The following is a 24,391-nucleotide window of genomic DNA, read 5'->3' as shown; positions in this document are numbered from 1 at the left end:
GAAAAAGTTCACATCAAAATCATCGTCTTATTATAATGTAAGCTTTGCTTTCTATGGTTTCTAATTTTAGTATTAGTTCAAATATTATTCATTTTTAATTATTATAAATTTCTTTTATAAAAATTGATATTCACTTTTGAATTAGGAGGGCGATCCTTCCGACGAATTGACTGTACTTCGTATCGATCGAGTTGATTAATATTTTATGATTATATTTTTTAATCATATTGATATGTCAAAAATTAAAATTTAGAGTACTTATTCGTACAAGTTTTGAATATTTAATATTTTGTTTAAAATATCAAATCAATTTATTCTTTCAACTTTGAAAATTAGTCAAATTGACTTCCAAAAAACACAATGTGACAATTAAAAGTGGACAAAGAGAATATTAACTATAGATACCCAATTTTCCAAAATTGTACTCGAATACCTCCGTTTACTTTTACTTATTCATTTTAACATATAAAAAATATTATTATTTTTTAAAAACATTATTTTTACTGTTAGCATTAACTACTCATTTCTTAAATTCATTTGATATAAAAAATAATTTGCTCTTGTTTTTTTTCCAAAAGAAATATGCAAAATTTCATAAAAATCAAAGTAAGTAAAAATGAATAGAAATGTAAGTGTATTTTCACCCTCACAGTAGAACAAGTGGTAAAGAGGTGAGTTATGAAGATAGCTAGTGTTAACTAGTGAGGATAAATACTACTCAAAAGTATAACTATAAAGATATATATATATATATATTAATATATATATATAACAATTGAAAACAACTTGTGAAAGATTTTACTAACACTATGTTTGTATCATTTTTATCTATTGTATTATATTATATTGTTACTATACCTACAATGTTTGTTTTAATTGTTACTCAAAATGTATCGTATTGTATTGTTAAATTTGGTTGTTACGTAACAATGAAAACTCCTATTTTATGGAACAACCAATTTGATGTGTTCCCATTGTTACTTAATTTCTTTTTCCAATTATATATTTAGATAATATTTCAAAATAATTTTTTACTCTTTATCTTAATTATTTAAATCAGATATTTTAGTAAATTTATAAATTACAATACAGTACGATACAATCAAACGAAATAATTAAAATATTATTAAACAACAACAAACAATACAGTCTAGCCAAACATTGTATCTATCATACAATACAATACAATAGAGTATAATACAATACAATATATTATGAAACAATGGATAACAATGATCCAAACAAATGTAAAGAAAAGTACCAAAATAAGCATTTTATAAAGATTTAGCTTAATTTTCATTTAGACCATTGAGGTAGTAAGAAATGATTACTTATCCCCTTATAGTCTTAAAAAATGGTAGATACACTCTTATCCCCTTATAGTCTTAAAAAATGGTAGATACACCCTTAAATTTATGAGTATATACTAGTGTTGACGCCTCTATTGACACAAGTTGAAGAGGCATCATAAGGTTGTGTATTCAATTTTAGTTAGCGATATTATTATAATTTCTTGACACCCTTTAATGAAAATTTTAATTCTGTCATTGAAAATATATATATATATATATATATATATATATATATATATATATATATATATATATATATTTTTGGAGGATGCATTAATTATTCATATATATACACATACCTCAATGAAGAGTAGGAGGGCCTTAAAATGGGGTGCAAAATCAAACATGAAACCAATGTTTTGAATAATAAATTCAATATTTGCTTCACCTCCGATATATACAAATAAAGGTGCATTTTTCTTGGTACCACCCCAATGTTCATAATTTAAAAGATACCTTTGTTGGAAAGTATTATAACTTTGTGGATTATAGTTAAAATGGTCAAGAACTTGAGTGAAATATTTTGACTCATAATGAAGTTGGATAGAGTGAACACAAAAGCAAAAAAGAAAGAAGGAAAAAGAGAAAAAAATTAAATTTGTTTTCATGGTCGAGGGGTTATTATTCATTGTATATATGAGGATGGGTCATATATAAAATGAATTATTCTTGTTTTTATAGCTAGCTAGATATGATTTTTTTTTTTTTTAAAAAAAAAGGGTAGAAAAGTGAATATTTAAGGATATTCTGCATCAACATTATCAGCTTTAAATGAAAAAAAATAAAAAACAAGAAGAAATATTATAATTATCAGCCAGTCCATAGAGGATCTGAAATTCCAAGAAATTGATTTGAATCGTAAATACGTTGCTAAATTAAAAATAGTATATAGTGGCGATTAATTAATGATAATAGCTTAATCGTCATTAAATATGTAATTTTAGCGACAATTAGCATTTTTTGTAGGGAAAATTGTATATAATAGCAAACCAATAACCTAAATTAAATGGAATAGCTAGGGTTTGATTTAATTGTGCTCCATAACAAACATTAGCTAAAATTTGTCAGCTTCTCTCTCCCAAAAATCTCGCTCGCCTCTCTCCATTCTCGCTCGCCTCTCTCGCTTTATACACAGAAGTGTATAATTCTGTTTCTGTTTTGTATAAAGCGAGAGAAAATTGTATATACACATGCAAAAATGTATATCTTCGTGTTATACACTTAATTATACAATTTACAAACATTTTACTTCAAATATTGCAGAGAAAAAGGCCAACGAATTATACAATTGCGAATTATACAATTGCAGTGAAATACAATTTTCTCTAGCTTTATACAACAGAAGTGTATATATTGTGTTTCTGTTTTTGTATAAAGCGAGAAAAACATATATCTTCTTGCTATACACTTATAATTATGCAATATACATACATTTTAATTCGATTCAACTGTATGCAAAACAAATTATACAATTGCAGCGAAATAGGCAAGCGAATTATACAATCTAGGCCAGCGAATTATATAATTGTATATGTATAGCAAATTATACAGTTTTATGTCTACTATGGAGCGCAATTATGCAAAGTTTGTTATAGCATACAAATATGAATTTTTTGTTTGCTATATATGAAAGTTGCCTTTTTTTGTATATGTTCCTAAAGCCTTTAATGACAGTAGATCTAATGACACTCAACTAATACCAATAAAAATTTTAATATTATTTATTAATATGTTTATTTATTACTGTTAAATATTGATTTTGTCGTAGTGTGCTTATATGGACTGATCTCAAAAGGTAGAAAATTTGAGAAAATTTTCTATTATAGTTTTTCTAAGTCGTATATTTTCTTCATTTGAAGAGTAAAAGTGTGTTGTTATGAATCAAGTTCAATCCAATATAAATACTAAGGTCACACAAATAGTTATTAGGCTGAAACAAGCTATTGTGTCCGAGAACAAGTAATAGGTTCAAACTAATTTGGGATTTGGATCGAGTAGTGAGTGGAAAAACTGTTCCTTCAAAAGGAATAGTGATCACTAATATAGTAATTATGCATATTGAAGAAAAATGTATGTTCTTCTAGAGCCTAAGTTTTTCATCCTCTTTCTTGGCTACTTGTTATTTCCACTTTCATTATAATTCAATTGTTTAGATATTCTAATTACGATTCTAAAGTTATGTAATAATGTTTCAATTCTCTCATCAATATATATAGTTGGATTTTCAGATTTTGTTACATATGTAAAGAAAAAAAATTCTCGTTTTGCTAAACAAAACACACAATAACATTAGAAACACCTAACTTTGTAGAATCAATTTTTTTTTTCTGTAAGTATTCAAAACAATTTTCATGTATAATAAGATAAAAACAACTTCCACTACAATTTCAAAAGTACAAATCCCTTGTTCATTAGATATCTTTCTTTTTCTTAGACAAAAGATGGGATAAGATATTCTTTTTTTGTATTAATATAATATATATATATATAGTGGGATTAAAAAACAACAACATTAGTCCTATTAGACAACAACAACACAATAATAGAGAGGGTGGCCTTTGCACACCACTACATTCTCTCTTTACACATGTTTATATCAATTAGAATGGGCTGCAAAGTAAGCCAATAGGCCCACTAATGGTGCATTAACATATGTTGTGGGCTCAGATTCTTGAAAATAGGGTCTGGCGTCTGGGAACGAGTCTGTTAAATTTGGCCCTCCAACAACAGCACCAATTAATCGATTTGGGTTTGGGTTTGGTGAAAAAAAGTATCGAGATCCCTCTTTGCAACCAATACGTGCTGAATGTGTGGCCACAGATGGCACAGAGCTACCCCTATGGTGAATCCTTTGTGGGTAATGTGGACCATACCCTACCATATATGACATTCTTTGAGGATTATCTCCCAGAATATAATCCACCTACAACAATTCATAACCACTCTTTAGTCTGTTTCAAAAAAAAAATCATTATGTTTTCATGAAAAAATAAGTAGATTTCTTTACTTGTGTTCTAAGTAAACGAGATGAGATGGGGAGTGGGGGTTCGAGGATGAATAAAGGTTGAGGGATCGAGTGAGTGTGGAGAAGACAATATATCCAGAATATCACTTGTGTAACTTGTTTTTCCTACTTTTTTTTTCTTTCTAGAAAAGTCAAAAATTTCCTCATTTCTTTAACGTTTTGACCGATCAAATATGAAAAAATTGAAAAACATTTTCCTCTATACTAAACACACACACGCAAAAAGTAGATTTCTTTACTTGCGTTCTAATTTCTATAGAGTAAGTAAACGAGATGAGATGGGGAGTGGGGGTTCGAGAATGACTTAGGTTGAGGGATCGAGTGAGTAGAGAGAAGACAATATATCCAGAATATCACTTGTGTAACTTGTTTTCCTCATTTCTTTAACGTTTTGACCGATCAAACATGGAAAAACTGAAAAATATTTTCCTCTGTAAAAGTTGTTTTTTACATTACTTAAACTTTGTATATAGTTAAACTGTATCAGATAAATTAAGACGAAGAGAGTAGTACCTGACGTTTGGCAATGTGTTTGAGGAGGGCAGGGGTGGCTGTCATGGAACCACATGGCACAACATGATTGGCATGACTAAGATAATTAGAATAAGTTAAGAGTAAGAAGGACAAAGATGTCACATGCTGCATGTTACAAACCCCAGGTTTGACAATGAGTCCACCTTCACACACAAACAACAATAAAATGACAAACAAAAAAACATTAGTAATTTAATTTAATAAATGGTTTATTATTAATTAATTAACTATTCCCAATTTACCTGGAGAATATTGGACTTGGGGATGAGAAATTCCAGGTAATATTGAACAAATGAATGCATCTGCATTTACTTGAAATGATTTTAGATCTGGTGCTTTTCCCATTAACACTTCCTGTCAAAAATAAAATAAAAAAATTATTTGAAATATTAAAACTTTATATTCCAACTAGTTGAGATTAGTATAATTCCATGAGATAAGGAGAATCTAAGCACAAATGTAACTTGTCAGAGTCTTCAGTTTCGATGTTTTATTTTGTCAGATTTTTCAAAATATATATTACTCTTGAAAAATTCGACACACATCCATTAATATCTTTGAAGAGTCCGAACAATATAAGATTGAGGGTTGGGGGACTTACATAAAATATTACTCGCAATGTTTTAATATATACGACTCATTTATTTTTTCTGTCGTATACTTTACTATATTTAGTAATAATTTAATTAATGAAATGAACTTAGTCAAAATATTACTCCGTAGTCTTGATAGTTTCAGAAATTAGTCTTTCTTTCTTAAAATTTGTTTCAAGTTAAATTACATTACATAAACTTGCGACGAAGACAGGTCAGAGCCAACTTATACTATTTATACATGATTCAAATTATTTCTTATATAATATAGAACTTTTTTGTAAAAAAATTCTGACTCCACTATTAAACCTGAACGATAATTGATAATTCATAATCAACACTTCAATCGAGAGGTCCACTTGTATCATAACTCTAACTTTCTCCGTATGAAAGTATGTATATATATATATAGATAAGCAACTGTCTTTTTGCACATGCTTACCACTAGTAAAGTCACTTCTCTTGCTCTTTATTACTTCATGAAGGACTATTACCAACCTCACTTTTTTTTTTGTCTCATTTTAATTTTGTATCATTTTTTGTCCACACACTTCACATGGAGCACTTCTATATACAGCTTTCACCTTCTTTTTTTCATTTTATAATTTTAATTTTATGTATGTGTATGTTGATGCAAATAAGTTAAGTTTGAACACCAAACACACATGGAGCCCATAATAACCAAAACTCTGTCATGTGGAATAATTACACACATACACAAAATTAATGATGATTAGAGTTTTGAAATTTGTTTTAAGAGGGAAAAAATATCAATGTGCTTAGTTACTTGTTATGATTGAACCTACTCTTTTTCCTTTCGATATTTATTCAGTGAATCATTTGATTAATATTTTAAGATGAAGCAGTTTTACGTTAATTTTCAAATTAAGAGTGGGCCCACTAAATGGACATTCTGATATGGATAACTATATCTATCTATCTACAGCATGTGATTGGCAGACTGAACAAGTCAAGAATAGATATCACAAGAATATATCTAAGTTGTAAATGAGACAAGGACAGATTATTATGTAATGAGAAAAAAAAAAGTAATACAATTAATTAAGTACTAATAATGTCTCCTTATCCATAGATAAATTAATTAATTAAATTACTAACCTTGGAAATAAGGACATTAATACCAGCATGTTTGTTGTCCCAACCAAATTCATTAATTGTATCTCCTGCTCTTAAAATTACTTCATTTTTCACTATGTACTCTCTATATTGCCTTCTTCTTGTTGCTTTATGTAACCATGCTGCACCCCAAAGCAATTCATCCTGTACATTCTCACCCAAATTTTATGTCAAACATTACTAATTTTGACTCGGAATAAGTAGACACGTGCGTCATATATATATTACGTCATGTAAGTTGTGTGCTTACTTTCTTAATTTTATACATATTTAAGTGTCGACTTATGTGGGCGTAAAATTAAAGGATATAGATATCAGCTAACACCAATTTAAGAACACGTTTATGTATTATGCAAAATAAACAAATGTGCCCTATATGTGTGTGTGTTTCTACTTATTCTACTTTACACACATTTAAGTGTCAACTTTCGTGTGCGCAGTATTGAAGGATATACCAGTTTAAGAACACAGTAATGTGTTATGCTAGATAAACACATAGCTCCTACATATATCATGTCATGCGGGACCTGTGTTCTACTTATTCAACTTTAAGTGACTACTATTACATATACAAAATTTAAGGATACATATATAGGAGGGTGTAGATACAAGCTAAGATCATATTAAGGACATATTTATCTATTATGCGAGATATGCGCATGTCTCATACATATATCATGTCACGCAAGACTTGTGTATCTACTTATTCAACTTTAAGTGTCTATTTATACATATACAAAATTAAAGAATACATATGTAGGAGAATATAAATATAAGTTAAGACTAGATTAAGGACACGTTTATATATTATACAAGAGTTTACCTGATAACCATTAAAGTCACAATAGAAAGGGCAAACAGCAGAGTGTAGGCTGGAGCTGTATGCACCTCTATGTCTATTGGCAAAATCGAAAACCTACAAAAGCAACCAAAAGACTGATTTTATTACAACGGTCATATTCTTTTTTTTTATTTTTAGCTTTTTTCTGCTAGATGACAGTGACATTTTAGAACTTTACATAATTGGTTAGACAAACCTATTTTTGTGACTATACATAAATATGTTCATCAAATTTAAATGTTCACATATATAGATTAAGATGCATGTGTAAATCAATCTTCATGATTCTAATAGCAAGATTTTGTTTAGAGTTAATAATCCCACCCACCCACCCCACCCCACCCAACAAGTCCTTGTTCACATGCAAAACAAACTTTATATGTCCATACTAGACAGTAACTTAACGGATCGTTTCGTAGGCTATATTAGAAAAAATAATTTCTTTTATATACAATATTAATATATATATGTATAACTAATAAGCAAATGCAGTCAACAACACTTATTTAATGCCAGTTCAACCAGCAGAGAAAAAAAGACACTAACACAACACTGCCCAAAGCATTTTACTTTTTAGACTTTACAGAGTGAATCAAACCAATCCTGGATTTTCTAAATTATTTTAATACATAATTATTCGAAAATGTAAAAGAAAAAAAAGAAAAACCAATGCACCAAAAACATGTTACTTATTATTCGTTTATTCACAAAGCAAAGTCAATTATTAAAAGCATAAAATATATTTTTTCCTTACTTTAACAGCGCGATCAAGCAGTAGATTTGAGTAGGAAGAATCCAGTGAACGGAAAACAATGGATGCAGCAGCTAATGCAGCAGCGATTTCACCGGCGACATCGGAACCGGGATTATTCGCATCAATTTTATAAACAGTTCTTAATGTATCCATATCTTCTGGTCTCTCCCAACAACTGTGATCTGAAAACGCATCACCAACTTGTACATATATCACTCCATCTCTCGCCGTAGCTTTCAACAGAAAATCAGTTCCCCATTTCACCGCCTTCACTGCATTACCCAATTCATTCCCTATATTCCTTTTAAAATCAATTATACTCCACGATAACAATGTCGTCGTAAACGCCATCGGAAAAACAAATTTCACATTATCTCCGGCATCGTAATAGCCTCCTGTCAAATCAACCTGTAACGAAAAAAAAAAATTCGATCCAGGTAAAATGTTTGGAAAATCAAAAAATTACGGATGTATTTTGATTGTTATTATACTACTTACTCCGGCGGAAGCACCGTCGTGTAATGCGGAGTCTCTACGCCATTTGATACGTTGATCCGGCGGTAATTTTCCGGATCGTTGTCCTTCGTAGAACAGGATGCTTTTTCGGAGGGCGTCATGATAATCATGACCCCCTCCGAATGAACATGAAAAGGAGTTGAAGAGAAGGAAGAGGAAAATGATGGAGGTATATTTTGGCGCCATTATTTGGTTGTGAACTGAGGGAAAAAAAAATAGAGCTCACACAAGTTAGGAGTAAAAAGAGAATTATAAGACTGATTTTATATAAAGAAAAAGTTGTTGTTTAGTTCATTGGATTCCTGGGGTTAAACCAATATTGTTACGACACGTGGTGGGATGCTATTGGATTTGGTTGAGAAAACGATGAGGTTAATTTTGACCGTTTTGTTAGACCGGGTTTTTTTTCCTACTTTTGATGGACCGGGTTTTAAATTTTGCTTTTTTAAAGATTTATGAGCGAGATTAACGGAGGGAAAAAGAAGGATTTAATTATAATTTGTGTGCGCTATGCTATAATTTGTCTTGTGTTAACAAGTTTTTCTCGGAGTGTGTAATGATTATTTTTTTTAATAAATTGTAAAAAATAGTATTACTCATATATAATTATTCATAAAAAGCATTTTAAATATTTAAGAAGTTTGTTCGTAATTTTCTACGTACTCAAATATAAAGGAAATTAATAGTTACAAAATTTCTTAATCGAGTATAATTTACTCTTTTCTATAAGTTAGTATAATTTACACTATTTCTATAATTTTCTTTTTAATTTTGTATAGAAGTCATTTCTATATTTATAATAAATTCCTTTGTTCATAATTTTCTACGTACTCAAATATAAATGAAATCAATAGTTACAAAACTTCTTAATTGAGTATAATTTACTCTTTTCTATAATTTATTATAATTTACTCTTTTCTATAATTTTCTTTTTAATTTTGTGTAGAAGTCATTTCTATATTTATAATAAATCACTCAAAATTGCTTTCAGTTTCTAGTTTTTATATGTGATATATCTTAGTTATCCACGTATTGTATTTGGGGGAATGCTCTTTTATGATCAATCTTAAACATTGTGTTGATTGGCCCTATCATTTGCATGTTAATTTCACCTATATTTTTCTTCTCGGTTACTTCAAAAATAATGATATATTTTATATTAAGTCATAATTTAATTTTAAAATATTTATTTCAGGTTTTATAAAATAATTTATAATTACAAAAAATTATATCATTCATTTGGCAAAACACATAAACTTGACTTTCAATTTAGCTTTAGCAGACAACTATACCCTTTAACTTTGAGTGTACACGAGAAGATATATAAGTTTATATAAAATTGTATAGGTAGATACACGTGTCCTACATGACATAATATACGTGGGATGCTACGATAGACACAAATTATCATGTAGAGTGTCATGTATAAGGAATGTGTCTAGCTATTTATTCAATTTTTCAAACAAGTGTTTATTTGTGCAAATGCAAATTTAAAGATTTCAGTTGTCAACGTCAAGTTAAAAGTCATGCTTATGTACTCGCTCCGTTTCAAAAAGAATGGTCTAGTTTAACTTGGAACAGAGTTTAAGAAAAGAAATAATACTTTTTAATCTTGTGGTTCTAAATCAAAGTTTCGTCAAATGTACCAAAATACCCTTTAATCTTGTGATCTTGAACATGTTACGTGAAAAACTAAAGTTGAAGTGTTACCAGAAAAGGAAAGAAATTATTATTTTTTAAACAAACTAAAAAAAAAATAGAAACATTCTTTTTTAAACGAAGAGAATATTATGTTTAAAAATCTTCTTTTATGCCGAATCAAACGCACACACATAAAACAATACTCAACTTATATACATCAGATAAATAAAATATACCAAACCATCTTTTGTTTAAGGTTAGATCTCATCAATACACATTATACCAATTTTAATCTTATAAATATAAACATGTTAGATATGAAACTTTTTTATTAATTAATGAAATAAATTAGTAAAACTTTAAATTTTAATTACTACTCATTTTAGTTGCATAATTAAACCCCCCCCCCCCCAAAAAAAAAGGTTATGAAGTTGTGACAAAAATGAATGGGGTGACTCACCGTCAGTTGATGGGGAACACGTGGAACTTCTGAAATGGGTCCCACCTAAATCTCAACTGTTTTGACTGAATTAATTTTCGCCGTTGATTTAGTGGAAAATATTTGATTTTCGTTATCATTTGCGTGAGGCATGGTTAACCAGTATTCATTCATGTGGCGGTGCGAAAAGCAATTAAATTTAATATATATATTATCTTTTTAAAGGTAGTTGGTTACTTTATTTTATTTTATTTTATTTCTTTTTGGCTATATCTATGTGTTCGAATTTCGATTAAATATTATTTATTTTATTTAATATTAAAGTGATAAAGATAATATGCATTCCCTAATTCTTAATAAGAGGTTTCAGGTTTGTGTGTATTTGGATACAAAAATCATCTTTATGATGGAGTGATTTATTCTTTAATGTAAAATTTTTTTATATGAATTTGGGCTCTAATATAAATATCAGACACAATATGAAAAGCTGGGGAAAAATGAATACTCCCTCCGTCCATTATTATTTGTCATGGTTTCTATTTTTAAAGACTATAAAAACTTTGACTAACATTTTAAGATGTATTTTTTCATCATATTAATATGCAAAAAATTGTGATTTGTAGTACTTTTTATATACTTTTAGAATATTTTGACAAACAATTTCGGACAAAGAGAGTATGATTTATACCTCCTGATTTACTGCATGGAATATTGTAATAGATAGTCACATATTGCAGAGACATGATAACTACACAGATCGAAGAATAGTCGATTGAACACTTTTTATCGTAAAATTGTATTGTATATATAGATTTTTTTAAAAACTATATTATAGAGACTATCAATTGTTTGAACATTCCAAATTTTGCCAATCATGACATAATGTCATAGATGAGATCTAGTATATATGAGTTGTTACATATTATTATATAACATGTCTTTTCACTTTATTAAAAAATTTGAAGCTGAAATTGAAGACAAAGTTATGTTTGGTGAAAGCTTTTACAAATAAATTTAATTTGTAATAGAAATTATTATAATAAAGTATCTGATTTTCAAATAAAGTGAAAAAATCGAAACTTGAGAGTGAGACAAAGGAAAGTTAGGGAGATAACATGAATATAGGCGTATATAACGCTTTTTGACACCAAAATGAAAGTTTGAAAAAAATAAGTGTATGTAAACACTAAATGACTAGAAAATTTAATCAGAATATTTTAAAAATTATAATATCTTTTTATTTTAAAATAAATTGATATTTTTCTATTTTTTAGTTAAAATATATTAAAATTATTATATTTTTCAAAAAATAAAATAACGTAGATAAAATATCGTTATGGTCAAATTGAGGCTTCCAAAGGTGTGTTAGTGATTTATATAAACACATTTATCAAGTGTAATTAGGACCAGAAAAAACAACATAGAAATTATAAGATTTGTAGGGTCTCGAGCCGCTAAATTTATGGGAATTATCCTTCTAATTAGCATTCAACATGAAATGTAGACTTACAAATACCTACTAGCTAACTTTATTTGACTTAAAGTTCAACATGAGAATAATTTTTAAAATCTCATAATTAATCATAATCATGTTAATTACAAGTTTAAGCATAATGATTTTGTGCTTTGAGAAATTACATATACCTATCCTATTTACATTTTTAGGTCACAAAACTTTATTCAAGTGACTCAAACTTTTTAGTGTACCTATAATGTATTTTTTCATAGTGTGATATTTTACTTAATGTTTTTTAAAGGGAAACTTGCGTAAATATGATATATGAAAAAAATATTTATTATTTATAGTAATAATATTTTTATCACTTAAATATGTAATATATTTTTAATATTTCTTATAGAGAATAATTTATGAAACACATATACTATAATTAATGGATAATACATTTGTCACATATTATCATATACTTATAAATACATTGTATCAATTTCTTATCAAACAAACATAAATATTTATGATACGTTTATATTGCATTCATAATTACTTTCAATACATAGTAAAAGTTTAGCATAATATTGTTATTTATTGTTATTAATAGAAATAAATTAAAAATATGACTGAAATCAATAATTATTTATTAAAAAATACTAATACTTTTTTTCATGTCTTTGCAAGTATACAAGGGTCTGTCTTAAAGCTATACCAGACAAATAAATGGATTGCAAATAGTTTTAATTTGGGCCAAGTATACAAATGGACTCTGGACCTAAACATTTGAGAGCTGGTCAAAGAAATTCAATTGACATTTAATAGCCAAATATATTTATACTTTATTATATATGTATTATATACACTTTTATATATAATTTCATCACTAAACTTTTTCCTACTCATTTTATATTCTATTCTTCATAACTATATAAATTATATACATTTTTACCAGTACATTTTTCATACACACCATGTGATTACTAGCTGACACATGCAAGTCAATACATTCTTAATAATATGAAAAACACTATGGAAATTGGCATTATTATTTCGAGAGAATATTTTCCTTCGTATCAAACATACCTCAAACTTGTGCTTCTTCTCCCTCCCTTCACCCTTAATTATTATCGTGATAAGTGTAAACTTCATCACTATTCATCATTATTATCAATGCAATCAATTCTTAATATTAAATTTTAGCTATTTTCACCATACATTCTTCAACGAGTACTATCAACTATTAATATCAACCAATTTCATCATCACAATTATTATTTTCCGTCGCATTACTAATCACTAGCATCAAATATCACCATCATCCCCATTACAAACCAAATCTACTGTCATTTACACACATAAATATTTCATGTTTTAATAAATTTATTTATTTTTCTAATCTTCAATGATTTTTGTATTGAAATTGTATATTTTTATGTGTAAAGTTTGGGCTTGAGACTATCATGTAGGAGTGGAGCTATGACATGGCAAGGTTGGTCAGATGAATAACCTTCGTTTTTTAATTATTTTTCGATATATACTAAATATCGATTTTTTTTAGATATATACTAATTGTTGAACAACCTTGACACAATAAAGGTTGACATTTCAGCGATTAAAATCAACCAACTCCATCATCACAACTACTATTTTCCGTTGCATTACTAGTCACTAGCATCAAATATCACCATCAGCCCCATTACAAACCAAATCTACTGTCATTTCCACACATAAAATATTTCATGTTTTAATAAATTTATTTATTTTTCTAATCTTCAATGATTTTTGTATTGAAATTGTATATTTTTATGTGTAAAGTTTGGGCTTGAGACTATCATGCAGGAGTGAAGCTATGACATGGCAAGATTGGTTAGATGAATAACCTTCGTTTTTTTTTTTGATATATACTAAATATCGATTTTTTTAGATATATACTAATTGTTAAACAACATTGACACAGTAAAGGTTGACATTCCAGCGGTTAAGGCTGTACAAAAACATCTTTGCGTTTCGAGTTCGAGCCCAAGTGTGGAAACTTTTTTAATTTTTTCATTATATTGTTTCGTCCTAAAGTATGAACACCTTTGGCAAAAAATCTGGCTCCGCCACTGCTATCATGTTGGAGGTCTCAAGTTCGAAAACCTTGCTAGGATAAGCAAGGAGTTTGCTTTCTGGATCGAGTCTGTTGTACCAGGCTTGTCTAGTGCGGTGCGAGTTATTTCTCATGTATGGTTTTTGCGAGTTATTGCATAGAAGCGATGGTTTTACCTTGTGTGCACCCAAAGAGTAGCGTGCTACGAATTTTCCTTGTCATCAAAAAAATAAAAAAATGAATTACATATGCATATCTTGACGTTGAAAAACAAGTAATCTTGATTTCAGACAGACTTTAAAAATACTAAGACTTCAATCTAGTGGTACTTATATAGCTCGATACTTGATGTATCGACTATCTTATGCATTAAACACTTGGTTTAAAAGCTTTGGGATTTTAGATAGCGGTAAGAGAAATAAAATTAAACGTTCATTGATTAACTGTTGGTCATATCTTTAAAAATAGTCAACATCATGAAAAATTTGAATTTCAAGTAAAATTTTATAGTAAAGTCTTTGAGATTCACATGTTAGAATTCGAAACTCTATATGATAATAACTATATTATTTTTTAATTAACATGATTGAAATTAGTTTTTTGTGAATTTTACTCAAATAATAATGCAACACATAATGCGTTAGATATTATGCACAAACTCTAGTACCTAGTTATGAAACGACTTCAGAAATTTCTCCCGATTATGAAAAAAATCCCGTTAAGAAAAAATTTAATTTATGAAATTAATGAAGCTCAAATATCACAATGATCCAACTTCCATTAGTTTATTAACCTTTTAGTTTGGACTAATGATTTCAACTAATTTGCTTAATGGATTAGGGGAAAAGTTCGTTGTTTAGTTGTCAACTCATGGGAATAAATTAAATTAATCTCGACTTGACTAATCCATGCAAAAATAATATTCTTAACATTATTTGAAATATCTTTTCTATTTAATTAATTGAAACAAAGGTAGTCAATAGACTATAATAATAAGATTAGGTAATAAATGATATGATTTTCCAATTAATTTCTAACTTGGTCCACCAATCATTCTTGTTCTATCTGCCCCATTGATCACCATATTTGCTTTCCAATTTAAAGTTGATTTAATTACCACTAATAAACTACCATGCTAACTAATTAAACAACCACTCTTTTGCTCCTTTTAAGCTATACATTATTTTTTAAAGTTCCATTATCAAAATTCGAGATTTATAATAGTAGTGGTGAAGTCAGAATTTTCATTAACGAATTCAAAAAATGAAAAAGTAAACATACGTAGAAGTCTAAGAGAGTTCGATATATACTATATTTACATAAAAAAATAATAATTTCAACCAGATATTAAAAATATAATGATTCATCGAAAGTTGTTCAAATAAACCCCCGAAACCTTAATAGAATTACACAACTACCCTTCTTTTTCTTTTAATAGAATTGAACAACCACTCTTCTTCCTCATTTTAGCTAAATGAAGTTAAATCTTATTAAAATAAAAAATTGAATAGATATATTACTTAAAATAATTAAACAACTAACCTCCTTGCTAGCTCCATTAGCCTAAAAAATGACAATTATTTTCCTAATAATTTACTTAATTTTAGCACTATATAAGGTCCATTCCACTTAATCATTCTCTATCACAAACAAGCAAAATATATTCATAGGCATTAAGCAATCAATTTCAAAACAAAATCACCCCCCACAAATTAATTTTCTTTTAATCAAAATGGATAAAAGTGAGTCAACCAAAATTGAAATGGGAGAGAGTAGCAAATTAGAAAGAAAATTAGGAAAAGCTCCACTTTTAGGTTCACCATCTAATGCTATTTCATCAAGTGATCCTAAAGTTGCAACTAATAAAAAAGTTGGTAATTACAAGAAGGGAATTTCTATTTTTGATCTAATCTTGAGAATTGCATCTGTTGCTACTTCTATTGGTGCTGCTGTTGGCATGGCAACTGCTGGAGAAACTCTTCCTTTCTTCACTCAATTCTTTCAATTCGAAGCTGGCTACGACGATCTTCCTACTTTTACGTAAGTAACCTGTCTTATTTTCATGATTACAACCGTTTCCTCATCTAATGTGTAAATATCCTTTTGGTCAAATACATAAGCAGATCCCTAAATTTGTTGGGTTTTTTTCCCTCGGGTACCTCAATTACGTCATTTTCCTATTGAATTATTGAATCCCCATAATTTGTTTCATTTAAACAAACATCATTGTGTGATGTGGAACCAGATTTATGAGGAGTACTGATAGAGGATACATATGTTGTTCCACAACTCATTAGTCCAATTGATAGTAAAAATGTTCGAGAATAATTGTGTTTTACTTAAGTCATTTGAACACATTAGAAAACAAGTGAGACTAACAGGGTTTGTCTTCATTCCTTCGATCAAAATTATTACAATTCGAAGGCATTTACAATATAAAAGCCAATCAAATTCAACCAACAGTGTTTTAAAGGAACAAATTATGGATGGTTCAATGATTCAATAGAAAAATGACGCAGTTGAAGTACCCGAGGAAAAAAACCTAACAAATTTAGGGATCTGTTTATGTATTTGGCCTATCCTTTTAATATAGCGGGATGTACATAAATACAAAAAATAGCGAACAGATAAAAATTCGTAGCTGAAAAATAAAAATCTCATGCTAATCTTATTTACCTATAGATTAATATAACACATTATAAGAAAATTCAGTTAGCTAAGAACTATGTAGCTTCAAATTAATTAACTAGGAAGTATCGATAAATTTCGAAGTTAATTTTATGTTTTTTAGTATTATATGATACAAATATCAAATATGACTTTATTAATGTAATGGCTATTTGTGCAAATATTTATTTGATTAATTAATTTGTTACACATATTTTGTAGGTTCTTTGTGATAGCCATGTCTATAGTGGTTGCCTACCTAGTCCTCTCCATACCATTCTCTATAGTGTGCATTGCCCGCTCTTATGTCGTTGTTCCGAGATTACTACTCATTATTTTTGACACGGTAAGATATTACTATCGAAATATTCTTTCATTTTCATTTTGTCTGACACTAACGTACTTGCGACATTGTATAAATCAATAACAAAGTATCATTAGAAACATCATTTTTTTAAAGGGAAAAGGATAAAATATATCACTTAAATGTGGTTTACTGTTTGATTTTACTCTCGCTGTTAAAATGAAGTTAAATTTACCCCTTCCGTTACTGATTTCACCAAATTTACCCCTCATGTCGTGCACGTTTTTCTAGGCCATGATCACATTGACAACATCAGCAGCAGGAGCTTCAGCAGCCATAGTATACTTAGCACACAATGGTAATGAAGATGCAAATTGGCTTGCATTTTGCAACCAATTTGGTGATTTTTGCCAAACAACAAGTGCAGCTGTTGTGGCTGCTTTTATCACAATTGTGATTTTGCTTATATTGATTGTGTTGTCTGCTATTGCTCTCAAGAGACATTAATTGATCCAAAAAAAAATATAATATTGTAATTTGTATTTCCTTATTGTTACTTTTGTAATTGTACTTTTGTGCAAGTGTGTTTGTAATGTTGTGTTGGTGTTTGTAACTTTTCACTAGACATGGAGAGGTAAAAAAAAAATTGTAACATTACCAGTGGTGAATTGTGAGAATTAATATTCTGATTTGTAATTTTTTTTTTTTACTATATGCTATTTCATTTTTATGATGTCTATGTAAGTTGTTGCAAAACACCTATTACTACACAAATTCTCCTTGATATATAATTTGTGATTCTACTATAGTTTGATTATGCATTTGAATGATTTTTGTTTAGTTTTTGAAGATAGAGCTTTTCAAATTTGTTGGTTTTTGATTAGTTTTAAGTGGTATTTTTTTTGTCAATTTTAAATTATTTTTCAAGTGAAATGCACGTTAAAATATTTTTTTCTTCCGTCTAAATTATATTTCAAATGGTAAATATTATTGTCGACCTTTCACAACCTTGAAGTATTCCATCTTCGTGATCAAAGAGAGTTGACTTGATGAAAAATGTTCTTGAACATGCTTGCATCATTTTTACCCTTGCCAATTATCAATCAAAATATATCAAAACATGGTAAAAATTCTATCATAAAATTTATATAAAATAGTGAAAAAATAATTTACATGATTTTGATTTAGTGGTGAGACCGCAATGCATGAGTTATGATTTAGGTACACATGATAATATTAATCTCTCTCTCCCCCTCCCCTCTTCCCAACACACACATACAAAAACATGAAATTTAGTGAAAATAGTAAAAGAGCGAACCATATTCATCAAATTTTATCTCTGTTAGAAAAATAAAACACACACACAAAAAAAAAAGACTTACTCTCTAATGTATGGATCAAGAAATGTAACAAAATCTGATGACCAATTTAAAGGATTTGAGTTGAAAATAAAACTAAAATTGTGAGAAAAATGAAATTTTAAAAGAAGAAATAAAACAAGATAAATATACTCTTTAATTTTCGTAAATAGCAAAAAAAATTATATTATTAAGTATTAAAAGATTGCTAAATTTTAATATCTTATATTAATAATTATATAAATATAAATTATATATTACTAACACTATAGTATATATACTTCATATATTGGGGGTTTAAGACAAGGGTTTCACCATTATTTGAAAATTGTTCACTGAAAGAGAGAGTGTAGCAGAGATGTGGCCGAGTGCAGAAGGAGGGCCACCGGAGGTCACTCTAGAAACTTCCATGGGTTCTCTTACACTTGAGGTACTCTATTCTTCTTCCTTTTTGTTGATTTTGAAGTTTTGTTTTTGCATTATGATGATACAGTTGAAATTTTGCAATTTGTTTAGATGTATTACAAGCAAGCTCCAAGAACTTGCCGGAATTTCATAGAGCTTGCTCGAAGAGGCTACTATGATAATGTCAAGTTTCACAGAATCATCAAGGTTTTGCTTTTTTTCTCATTTTAGGGTTCATTCAGTTCGGAAACAAGTTATTCCAGGATTAGTTATCACTCGTACCAAATGAGCCTTTAGATTGTTGTGCGTTTGGATGTTTATTTATACTGTTTGGAGTATCATATTCATTTATGGTTTTTTTTCTATTTGGGTATAGGATTTTATTGTGCAAGGTGGAGATCCAACTGGTACTGGAAGAGGCGGAGAATCTATCTATGGGTATGTAAATGTTATAAATTGTGTGTTATATGTGGATGTATTTACTTCAAATTGGATTTGATATCCTATGTGAGATTGAATAAGGAAGGCCAAGTAGGGCGATTATAGCTAATTGAATTCTTTTTGGAGAGCAAGTTAAGTGGAAAACAATTAGTTAGTTTTGGGGATCAAACATTTTAGATTCCTACATAATAGAAGCCTCTCTTTGCTCTATTAAAAAGATGCTAAGAAGTAATGCAAGTCTATCTTTAATAGGCTTTACTCTACCTTTCTTGTTTCACTTGTACTTTCTACTACTCCCTCAATGTCAATTTGTTTGTCTGCTTCCAAAAGAATATCTCTTTCATGTTTTGACAACCTTTTAATCCCGACTTGCTTTAATTCATGTTATCTGATCCAAGAATTATAATTAAAACTAGTGAACATGAACTTTATTGCTCTTGTGAGGCAGCATGGCACATATATATTATTCGTTGAATTTTATGGTATAGAGAGTGTTACCATGAATAAAATATTAAAATGCAATTCGCATCAATGTTGATAAAGAGCTTGATTTTGCTAAATATATCTTTAGAATCTACTTAACTCATACATTTCTAAATTGTCGACATTCAAAAACTTACAAGTCAATATTTTTTTAATAAAAGGTACAACACAACACAAGGATGGTGTTAAGAATTAACAATAGTGCGCAAAGCTCCGATCTTATCTACAACATATATAAAGGTCATGTTGCACCAAAAGGCTAGCAAAGAAATACGTTTGTTTTAAGGCTATGTATCTCTCTAGAACACGTTTGAAAATTCTACTGTTTCTTTCGGTCCAAAAGGTTCACCAAATGACCATGGGAATAGTGCCCCAAAGCCTATGTGTCTTCTATTGAGACTATCTCTTCTACAACTATGTAAGAAAATCCAGTATGACTATGGAGTTATTATTGTAGGACATGTTCAAAATGGCAAACAACATGCTCCAAATATGATAAATTATCTTATCGGCTTTCTCAAGGATCTATTCATAAAAGGAACAGCCATTACATAATTGCATTTCTCCTCTATCAGACTTTGATTAAGTGAGGCATTGCTTCCTTAGCCATAAGCCAAGTAAAACAAGAAACCTTTCAAGGGTGCTTACTTGTAACTTGTGCCAAATCTTTCCCCAAGACCAAAGATCAATGTTGGAAAAAGTCAATGACATGTAACAGAGAACATAGAAGATTCCACCTGAATGGAACCTTCATATAATAAAGCTTCCCTGTGTTTATTTGAGAGGATTGTGCTTTGGGACTGTAACATAGAACCAAATCTTTTTTTTTTTATGAAGATAACATAGAACCAAATCTTGCAATTTCCCAATTCCTTTTTAAGGACGATTTCATCATTGAGCATCAGAAAAATCGGCTATAGCAGCATTATGAAGTGTGGAAATGTTGTCAAAGGGAGGAGATGTGGGGTGAATTTGCAGGAAGCAGGGGGCTTTGGGAAGATCAATGGGTAATGATCTACACAATCACATATAGCTTTTCCTGGAGGTTTATTAGCATGTTTTAGTCCTCTAGAAATTTCACAGGGATTTGTTTTGGACAAGTTTAGATATCTTAAGAGGAACAATTGGGATATGAGTTTGTCTTATTAATTAATCCAACACACCCCTAATTTGTTACGTAGCGGAAATCTTTCTGTTCGAGCCACATGAAGCTTGGTGAGGATAGGCTATTTATTCACGTATGGTGGCAAAATCATATCATGGCATTTAACAAATCAAAAATGGTTATTAATTATTTATATCATACAGAAACAAATCGACCAAAACAATTTCACTCATTGTATTCAAAAGATATGATGAATAGTTGTTCGACAAGTTTGATGTAATAAGTTCACTAAGGCATTGGCAACCTCAACTCTGATAGGCCAAAAAATACAAGATTGCAATGTGTCGTCTCCAAAACAATTGATATTTTCATCAATGGGATTAGATTACATGTTTTATTCTCTTTTCCTTGATCAAGGTTTTTGTTCCAATGGATTTTCTCTAACCAGGAACAAAGGATAATACCACTAACCCATAACTTCTTTCTCTTAGGGGTCATTTGGTGGGGTGCTTAAAAATAATGTGGAATATGGTGTATTAGTAATGTTGGGATTATTCTTATGCACGGTTTGATTTGGTGTATTAGAATAGCACGCATAACTTGATTTCTAAAAAAATATTTGTTTACGAAAATACCCTCCACAAATATGGTGGAATGGATTTGGTAAAGGTTTTTGAGAGAATATTCTGTCTTTAATCCTGCTATGCATATATTAAAACCCCTTGCATTGCTAATATCATATCATGCATTAGTTGTACATGACATAATATCAAAGAAAGTGTATAACTAATGCTTGCAATAGCTATATGAAGGTTGAAAAAGTGTACCAAACAAGGTATTAGTAATACACAAAACTAATGCATCCTACCAAACGACCCTTAAACTGTCATTATTTCAGCAGTTGCACTAATAACCTGGATTATCTTATGTATTTTATAAATCGATGTTACTGTATACGAACTATCAATTGTGGAAAGTAGTTATAGAATTATCTAATTTTCTTAAAATTTTAAAAAGTAGGATAAAAGGAGAGACAAAATGAAATTGAATGGGTAATCTCTCGTGACTATAGTTTGCGCTCAAAGTAGCAGGCCGAATACATAGATATATTACCGCTGACATGCATCTGTTAAGGGTTTATTGAAACCGTTTCTATTGTCAAATAAACGTAAATAAAGGGCCAACTATCTGTTCAAGGTTGCTGCAAACAAACGTAATGTGTTCGACCACATGCTTAAGCTCTTGTCGTTCTGCATCAGTTTATATCTCCAGTGGCTTCAAAGAAGATACATCATTAACAAGGGACTGATGGTGAAGATTTAACTGGGGCATCTAATAGTCATTTACTGTTATTGATTATCATTTATAGTCATAAATAAACTTGTCTGTCTGACATAGTGAAGAAGAAGATCATCTTTTGCATACTTGGCTTTTAGTGACTTCTTAAGTTAACCTTGCAGCCAGAAGTTTGAAGACGAGATAAATCCACAGCTAAAGCATACAGGAGCAGGTATCATATCCATGGCTAATGCTGGACCAAATACAAATGGAAGTCAATTCTTCATCACCTTGGCACCTGCACAGTCACTTGATGGTAAGTATACATATCCAGGTTGTTTTCCATCAATTTGTATGAATAGGCTTTTTGGTGTTGAATCAGCTGGCTGTAGTGCATGTGCTGATTTTTTTTGGGTACCTTGCTCCGTCAACACTATTTTTCTGTTTGTATATCAAATAGTAAAAGAAAATTTCTAATTGAACTTGAAGTGGTGAGAAAACGGTGTTCCAAAAATTCAGATGAGTCCCTTGTCAACATGTTTGAGCTTAAGTTCATGGATGACTATTCATGTATGTGTGGAGGATAGTCATGGTTGACTATCCGAGTATGTGAGGAGCTTAAGTTCGTGCATTACTTCCATGATGAGATGCTGGTCGATCTTTTTTGGCTTCTATTGAGGATGATGAATTCATACCAAACCAAGTTGGGGGGAGAAATCTCCTCTCCTCTCCTAGATGTCAAGACTGCCTTAAAATATTCAGTACATGATTCCAAGATCAATTCTTGTGACGGCATTCTCATTTTACAATGATAGAGAATATATCTTAAGACCTGGGCTATGCTGAATCTAATACTCCTGCCCGAACTCTGTTGATGTGTCTCTTCAATCTGCAATTAGGATAAGCATGGCTAGAACAGTTGTGATCTCTTCTTCGTTTATAGTTTTTTCTTATAGTGCACTGTTTTAGTGCACTATTAGCTGATGAGTTTTTGTTCAATGTGATGTTAGGGAAACATACTATTTTTGGAAGAGTTTGTCGGGGAATGGAAATTGTCAAGAGACTTGGCAGTGTACAGACTGATAATACTGACAGGTATTCTGCTTCCTATAATATTTGTGTCTACATTAGAATGATAAAAAATGTCCTGCTGCAGCATTGCAAAAACTGTTATGCATACAGAAAACATCAATAATCCAGGTCGTCATTGTTTGAAGAAAATGAAATTTGCAGAAAGACTAGATAATTTTACCACTTTGTATGTAAATGTTCTGGTCAACTTTTCCTTCTCTGTTATATGTTTGAATGCAGACAAAACTCATTCATGCATTTAACGTTTGTTAGTCGTAGCTTCAAAATCGTATACTTATTGAGTATGAAAGCTCTTATTCCAGTTCCATTTGATATTAATGCAGACCAATCCATGATGTGAGGATCTTGAGGACTACCGTCAAGGATTGATCTTCTGCATCTTTGAAAACAATTGTTATATTAGCTAGAGCATCCAAGGGATTGGCATAGTGTTTTAATTTCTGTCATCACAACCAAGATCCATTCTATCTTCTGCTTTCTAAGTGAAAAAAACTTATTTAGGTCTGTATGTGGGGATGTGGATACTGGATACTAATTTTGTGCTTACCAAAATGATACTAATATGCTATTTTGTGTCATTGGCACTTTTTAACTGGCTTTTGGTATTAAGACACTTTTGTTAACCATCCATTCAACTCCTGAAGTAGTTTAAGGATAGGTAACATAGTTTAGATGTGCAAAATGCAATCTATCAATGTTTACAAGTCCTTTTTATTTCTAATGTTGTTTCCTTCCCTTTTCGATTGCATGGTGCATGTAAATGTAAACACTGTTTAGAAGGCTCTTTAGAACTTGTTCAGTGCTCGCTCGGGGAAGGGCGTCTTGACGTTCTTTTGTAGGGCTTAGTTCTGTGAGACTTGTGCTCCAAACGCACGACTGTGCCTCCT

At 29.9% G+C, this 24,391-nt stretch overlaps 3 protein-coding genes across 3 annotated transcripts; 2 read left to right on the top strand and 1 right to left on the bottom strand.

Moving 5' to 3' along the window:
* Window positions 1-3,686: 3,686 nt before the first annotated feature.
* Window positions 3,687-8,985, bottom strand: Cel2 (endo-1,4-beta-glucanase precursor). The gene is given in 7 exon segments (NM_001247938.1): window positions 3,687-4,275; window positions 4,891-5,054; window positions 5,154-5,265; window positions 6,624-6,785; window positions 7,465-7,557; window positions 8,237-8,644; window positions 8,735-8,985. Coding segments are annotated over 7 exon segments (1,470 nt in total). The 5' UTR covers window positions 8,939-8,985; the 3' UTR covers window positions 3,687-3,948.
* A 7,027-nt stretch (window positions 8,986-16,012) lies between these two features.
* On the top strand, window positions 16,013-18,075 carry LOC101244987 (casparian strip membrane protein 1-like). Its single transcript, XM_004246433.5, has 3 exons — window positions 16,013-16,411; window positions 17,261-17,384; window positions 17,634-18,075. The coding sequence occupies exons 1-3, from the start codon at window positions 16,104-16,106 to the stop codon at window positions 17,847-17,849; spliced, it is 648 nt and encodes a 215-aa protein (XP_004246481.1). The 5' UTR covers window positions 16,013-16,103; the 3' UTR covers window positions 17,850-18,075.
* Window positions 18,076-18,971: 896 nt separating this feature from the next.
* Window positions 18,972-24,132, top strand: LOC101245283 (peptidyl-prolyl cis-trans isomerase CYP18-2). Its single transcript, XM_004246435.5, has 6 exons — window positions 18,972-19,130; window positions 19,217-19,312; window positions 19,482-19,543; window positions 22,595-22,728; window positions 23,423-23,507; window positions 23,828-24,132. Exons 1-6 carry the CDS (start codon window positions 19,059-19,061, stop codon window positions 23,871-23,873), a joined length of 495 nt encoding a protein of 164 aa, XP_004246483.1. The 5' UTR covers window positions 18,972-19,058; the 3' UTR covers window positions 23,874-24,132.
* The last annotated feature ends 259 nt before the right edge of the window (window positions 24,133-24,391 follow it).

The sequence above is a fragment of the Solanum lycopersicum genome, chromosome 9 (assembly GCF_036512215.1).
Source record: "Solanum lycopersicum chromosome 9, SLM_r2.1".
In the NCBI taxonomy this organism is placed as follows: Eukaryota; Viridiplantae; Streptophyta; class Magnoliopsida; order Solanales; family Solanaceae; genus Solanum; species Solanum lycopersicum.
Note: the sequence above shows the minus strand (reverse complement) of the source record. Positions and strands in the feature narration are given on the sequence as shown.